The 6,886-nt window shown below is 45.8% G+C and overlaps 1 protein-coding gene across 22 annotated transcripts in view; it reads left to right on the top strand.

Moving 5' to 3' along the window:
* Asph (aspartate beta-hydroxylase) overlaps positions 1-6,886 on the top strand; it is a 210,658-nt gene that overhangs the window by 28,130 nt on the left and 175,642 nt on the right. For 7 of the 22 annotated variants that reach the window (XM_029533275.1, XM_029533276.1, XM_029533274.1 and 4 more), the window contains exon 1: positions 4,744-4,898. The exons of 12 other annotated variants lie outside the window; for them this stretch is intronic. In XM_029533275.1, the coding sequence (XP_029389135.1) occupies positions 4,883-4,898 (16 nt within the window). In that variant the 5' untranslated portion in view covers positions 4,744-4,882. Of the gene's footprint in view, positions 1-4,717; positions 4,899-6,886 lie in introns of those variants that run through there. 3 more of the 22 variants (XM_021221967.1, XM_021221968.1, XM_021221973.1) reach the window with 1 other exon arrangement.

The following is a 6,886-nucleotide window of genomic DNA, read 5'->3' as shown; positions in this document are numbered from 1 at the left end:
AAAAAAAAAAAAAAAAAAAAAAAAAAAAAAAAAACACCGAATGATTTCCTTCTCCCACGCTGGATAGCTAGTATAGAATTAATAAAACCTTTCCCCTTGCAAGCTTGAAAGAGGGAACAGCCATGCCCTTGAAGATTTCACGGCCTTAATTCATTCAGAAGGCAAAGGAGGGGAGAAACTGAATGGGAGAGAATCCTGGTGAGAGGTCAAAGAAGATGGTGCAGAAGAAGGCTTCCCATGAGAGTCACTAGAGTGACCTTAGAGATCCTGTTCTGGGGTGTGCTAAAGTGTAGAGTTTCTAAGTTGTGAAGGTAAAAGTGACATAGGAACTCTGTGAAGAATTGTACCTGTGCGGACTCAGCAGTTATGAACACTGACTGCACTTCTAGAGGGCGCAGGCTCAAATGGCTAGTACTTGCTACAGACAGTTCACAGCTCTCCATAACTCCTGAGTGTCTCAGGGGATCCAATCCCCTCTCATTCTCTGCTGGCAGCGGGCAAGTACATGGTGCACGGTCATACACGGAAGCTAAACACCCAAATGCAAACATGCAAATACATACATACATACCATACATACATAAAGTGCTTTTGAAGGATTGTGCCTGTGAGGAGAGGAGCGAAAGTGGTGAGCCACAGGGGAGCAGGCAGGAAGCTGGGAGGAGTGCAGCAGGGGAGGGTGGGGTAGGCTCTCAAGACAGTTCTCTGCTCTCACCTTTAGGCTCTCTCTGACTCTAGTAAGGCTAGGGGAATCTGGAACCTGGTAGGATGCATTTAAGGGCAGAGAAGTTTGAAGCAGTTTTTGTGGACACCGGGAAGCTGTAGTGGACATAGCACCGCTGTTGAGAGGTCGGCTACGCTCATTGTCCTCGAGGAGGACCAGTAAGTAGCACCTCTCCGAGGAGACCTTCATGTCAGCCCAGTGCTGTGAGATGACCGAATAGCAAATGTGGCCAGCGTGTCAGGGGACAAACTTGGATGAGGAGCTGTGTTCTCCAGCTTGGGTGTGGAGCGATGGGGAGGCAGGAGATGGGGGTGTCTTAATCAATTCATGTTACTAGAGTGAACACCTTTGCTAATTAAGCCTGTAAAGAGGTAAAGTTTGTCCTAATGGTTCTAGAAAGTCTCTCATGAGGTTGGGTGTTTACATCACTCTGAGCCTCTGGGGAGAGCATCGGATCATGGAGGCACATGGTAGAGCGAGCAGCTAGCTTCCTTTATGAGTCAGGAAAACCGAGAGGCCAGATGGGTGGGTGCCCTTTATTGAAGGTTACCCCACTAACCTAAGGATCACTTCCTGGCGGCCCCACCTCCTCTCAGCATTACCCCGGAGACCACTCACTTAGGAGATACCGCCCACATTGAAAACAGCAAGCTGGTGGGGTTGGGGGGAGGGAGAAGGGAGAGAGCTACAGAATCTGTGGAGACCCGAGTGACTAGACAAGCTGCAAGAGTAGCTTGTGTGTTCTCGTTGTGTTCCCTGGTGCAGAGGTCGTGACTGGGGGAGGAGTCAGTGGGAATATGTTTTCTTGGTGTCTGCAGCTTGGCCTTGGTTACTTTGGTGGTATTCTTGGCTTCTTATATTAGGTTTAGAATGATACTGCTTGCTCATGTCTGTTGAGGTGCTGTAAGTGTATGGAGGGAAGCTCCTTTTGGGGGTATGTTTGTTTGTTTAAATAGTGGGGTGCCCAGCTGTCACGGTAATGGAGCTTAAACAAGTAGGGTTTTAGATTCTATGGATGGCTGCCCAGAGAGGAGCTGTAGAAGTATTTCAGCAAGAATGAAGATGTGTTTAAGACAGTGAATTAGGTTGAGGTCACAGCACACTGTTAGGTATATAGGGAGCAAGGCTTCCCGGGGGTGAAGGAAAGAGAGAGAGAATCTGTCATCTTGACCCAGGGCTGGCCGTTGAGTCTGTTTGGTTACAGTAAGATTGAGGTGCTGGGTAGGAGCAGGGGTGTGTAATCGCATGCCAGGAACACTGGAGAAGTGGGGTTCTTGTTGCCAGGCTTTTGGGGAGAGGGGTGCAAGAAACTGATAATGTTGCATTTGTCAAAACAGAGTTGCTTTTTTCCTTCTTGAGTCTGAGACCATGAGGGTTTATATAGGGCTGCTTATTTGTTCATATGTATACATTATCATACTATCGTATATATTCATGGGTTCTCCGTGATGTTCTAGAACTTGGATATAGTGTGTACTCATCAAATCCCACCTTCAAATCCCTGCTTCCCGGCTGCTGTTGGTCACTCTTCCGCACCGAGGCTCTCAGCAGCGGTGCTGGTGTGTCCCCCTGACCAGCATCCGATCACTGGGGACCCTGCTGTACAGACCTTCAGCAGTGCAGGCTTGGGAGAAAGAGATTAAGAAGCTCCGGGCTATCCTAACACGTTAGGGGCTGCTGTAGCAGATAATGAGTGGCTGGGGACCAAGGGAAGGAAGAGGCCAGCACTGGCGGGAGAGGGGACATAGATTTTCACCTGGCAGGTGTTTGGAAACAGGTGTAGCCGGTGGCTCAGTGGATGTAGGTCCTGGCTCTTGTGGTCTCGGGTCACATCAGGTTGATATTAATAGTCTGTGAGTTCACATTACAGGTCTGTTCCCTGCCTGTACCCAGGCTGGTTCCTAGCTCCAGCAGCTGGCACTTTCATAGTGGTTGTCAGTTTGATAGTTTGCTGTGGTGTTGATTTGCCATATACAAATCTAGTTTATTTTTTTTTAAAAAAACGTTTAGAAGAATTCTTCTTTATCAAAAAAGTCTTTATCCTTACAGGCGTTTTCTTGAAATTCAGAACTTTCTTTCCCTGCAGTGAATACATGGATGGTTTAAAGTGGTATCTCAGCCATTTTCTCCCTTTTCCCCACTGCACAGGGGGTCTGCCACCTTGGTGAAATTAGGAGGAAGTCAGGACAGGAACTCACGCAGGGCAGGGACCTGGAGGCAGGAGCTCATGCGAAGCCGTGGAGGGGCACTGCTTACTAGCTTACTACCTCTGAGCTTGCTTAGCCTGTTTTCCTATAGAACCCAGGACCATCAGCCCAGGGGTGGCTCTACCAACAATGGGCTGGGTCCTCCTCCACCAGTCCTCTCAGGTGACTCTAGTTTGTGTCAGGATGACACAAAGCTCTCTAGCGCGTTTTCAATAGTGTACATATGGTCATGCTTAAGATACGAGAAATAAGCGGCTCTGTACTGAAGAAGCCCGAGGCTTACATTGGCCCTAATTTAATGGCCATGATTCTTACTTCAGTGAAATGGCTACTGTCTTGGAATTTTTTTAACAAGGCTGGCCCAGCACAGGCTGGCCAAGAGCTCAGGAGCATGTGGGCACTGGTCGTGTTGGGGAAAGCTGGGAGTATTAAGACAGGTGAACTGGGAGTGTGCAAGCAGATTTTTCGCAGTGGTTCTGAGTGATTCCAGAAAATGCGGGATGTGGATGGTTTCAACAAATATGTGCATGCCTGGTGTGTGCGTAAGCAGGAAATTGATATCCTGAGGTGTGCTGACTCCCTGGGATGAAGGAGACACTGATAAACATATCTCCATTTCAGATCCATACCAGGCCACGGCCCCAGAAGTGTGGCCACTCTGTGAGTCAGCTGTGGTATGTGGTCCCATGGCATGCTCCTTACCATCCTAGCACCCTCAGGAAAAGCTTCCAGAATATTTACTTATTATAATAATTCACTATTACAGAACATTGTATGATACTATCATATTATATTCACAGTATTATATTAGTTACCAGAAGGTCATCTTTAACTCCATCCTTGGAAACCAAGACACAACTTGGTTTTTCAGCTGCCTCTGGTACTTTCTTCACCTTGTCTCGTATCTGGACCATCACAATTTAAGTTACTGACTTCTCTTCAGAATGTCTAAATGTTTCAATTGCTTATGAATACTTAAGTTGGACTGAAGAAATAGATGAAGAAGAAGTAGCTTTGAAAGGTTGCTGCTTGCTCTAGATTCCCCTTGCTCTAAATTAATTTCATGTATTAATTAGAGCTAGAATGAATTCTATAAACTGCTAATCTTAGAACAGTGAAAAAAAACCATGGTATTAAAATTGGGCCAATTTCATTTCCCAGAAGGGAACCCTTGGATGCTGGATTGTGTAATCTCTGTCCAGGACCAGTTTGGGGGAACTTCTCCTCCCTCTTAACCTTCCCATCATTCCTCCCCCTCTGTTTCTTTCCATCAGTGGTCCCCAGTCCTCTCTTGTTTTCTAGTGAAATGTTTTCATACCCTGGCTTTAACTTTGCCATTCCTGGGACCGTTCCTGGGATGATAGTGTTGTGGATCAGGATTCTGGAGCAGTCTCTCAGTTCTTCTCATTGATCATTTGTCTTCCTTTAAGCAAACGGGCTAACTCGTCCTGCAGACTTTTGATTGAAAGTCTGGAGGGTTGAATCATGCTGCCTCTGGGCTTGGGGCCACATGTGGGCACCTTTAATTGAAGAGTGATTTGGTGTTGAAACTGAGGCTCTTGAATCCTGTCCGGAAGAAATACAAACTGGTGGGACAGTTTGTTTCCTTGTGTGTTCTGTCCAGCTGCTTCAACATTCGGAGCCTGGAGTTGGAAGATGTGGGTAGGCCCAGCCAAGCAGGGCATCCATCCTGAGTGGGAAGGGCGTAGATTGTCAGGAGTGCTGTCCGCCTGAGTGATTAGCAGCATGTGGCCCCAGGGAAGTGGTCTCTAAAAATAGCTGGTGAGCACTCTGCAGTCAGGTCCAGTTTCAGCCCTGGAGCCCTTGTCCCGGCAGTACTGGTAGCCACGGTTCTTGCAGGGCCGAACCGCTGGGTGCCCCATACCTCCCGGGGGGGACCTTAGATTTTTTTCCCTTCCGTGTATTTTGTGCATGGATTGAAGAGATCAAAATGGCTGAAGATAAAGGTATATTTCTGTTGTTTGGCATAAGTGGGGCCCGGACCTAGCTGCCAGCTTGTTGCTTCATTTCAGCTGTGCTCTCTTCAGAAGCTTTTGGCTAAGCGCTCTGAGCCTTCCACATTTTCTGTCCTGAATTTCTGGAGAGATGGAGTTGTCACAGTGGCTGGGTTTTCATGTCTGTCTTTAATCTGAATAGGCGTTGGTGTCCTAAACTGTCTTTTATTATATTCTACTACTGTAAACCATAATTGTTTACAGTATGGTCTTAGTCAGATATGTCTGTTGCAACGAACCTAGAGAATTCAGTGTTCAGAGTTCAGATAAAAAGATGGGAAACTTAAGGGATCTGTCTGTATGTCCAGTCTTGTATCAACCCAGTGAGTGTGCTTGGTTCGAGCAGGCTTGCCTTATATGGAAATTGACCTACTTCATGTGCAGCAGAGGGTAAGTGAAAAACAAAACAGGAGACACTAGAATTTCGTTTCTTAAATGGATACTTCCATTCCCTTAATGTGCTTACTTTTTTTTCTATATCTTTTTTTTTTTTTTTTTTTTTAATAAGCAAAGATTGTCTTTTTGTTTAAAAAAAAGTTAAAAGCGTGTGCATCGGTTAGGTACATTGAAACTCCGTATAAGGAATTGTCGTTTGAATGTTTTAGATGCTCTGTTTAGTGTCACTGTGAAATGGCAGGCACGATGCCCACTAACTGTGGTCCGTGATGGTGGGTAGTTTACTTCATGGCAAATGAATGGTTTGACCCCTCCGTTTACCCTTTCCCCAGCCTGTGTACAGTGGCCCTTCGTCCCTAGCCCAGACTTCACTTTGGAGTCTTTTCCCCTGCTGGTTGGAACTCTCGCTCTCCATGGTAATGTTCTGTCCAGTACCATGTGCAAACATTTTCTAATGTGGACGTCATTTTGATGAGCCAGCTGGGACGAAAATGAATCCCATTTCATTTTCATTTCAGAAAATGAATTGCGATATTCTTAACTCTACAAAACCCTGGTGACCAGTCCCTAGGGCTGTAGCTTGGATGTAGAGCCAGAGAACAAGATGAAGACTGACTCAAGATTTATTTTAATCTGAGAAAAATAGCATCAACTGCTGGCTGTTCTTCCAGAATAATTTTGTGACCGCATCCTGGTTTTGAGTTGGTTTGTGGAGTTTGAAACTCAAGTATTTGCTTTACCATGCTTCTCTTGAGTCAGGAACCAGGTCTTCTGCCCCTGGGGACTAGGCACACCACATTAATAAAGGGACAGACCTGGCACATGTTATATGCTCTAGGGAGGGGCTCCTAAAAGACATCTAGATCCTTAGCTCATGCTTAGTGTTCCTCATGAGCATGTTTAAAGGAAAGACTTTGAAGTGCTGAAAGATTTTCCTATGATGTAATGCTTTTTATCCTTTATGGAACTAACAGATATTAATAGTAATAAGGTTAATGATGCTGGAGTAACACACTGATTGACTTTGTAAAGGGATAAAGTATTTTTAACAATTTACTATTTTAGTTAATGAGGAACAGTAGGAAAAGATGATGTCTGGCAGAGTGTCCAAGAACAGATAAGACAAGAACCCAGTTTATTGTAGCTTTATAATTGATTTTAAAGGAATGTATTTCACTTTTAAGAAAGATTTAGTTTTGTTTTTTTTAGTTGTGGGTGTGCGCACATGAGCTCAGGTTCACACAGAGGCTGGCGACTTTGGATTCCTCTGAAGCTGGAGTTACAGGCAGGTGTGAACCACTGATGTGGGTCCTGGGAAGTGAACATGAGAGCGGTGCACACTCATCACCGAGCCATCTGTCCAGCATGGATGTCTCTGGATGTTATATAAGATTAAGGAGGGCCTTTTTCAGCCAGGTGTGGTGGCGCACACCTTTAATCCCAGCACTCGGCAGGCAGAGGCAGGCGGATTTCTGAGTTCCAGGCCAGCCTGGTCTACAAAGTGAGTTCCAGGACATCCAGAGCTATACAGAGAAACCCTGTCT

Source organism: Mus pahari, chromosome 22, assembly GCF_900095145.1.
Source record: "Mus pahari chromosome 22, PAHARI_EIJ_v1.1, whole genome shotgun sequence".
Lineage (NCBI taxonomy): Eukaryota > Metazoa > Chordata > Mammalia > Rodentia > Muridae > Mus > Mus pahari.
Note: the sequence above shows the minus strand (reverse complement) of the source record. Positions and strands in the feature narration are given on the sequence as shown.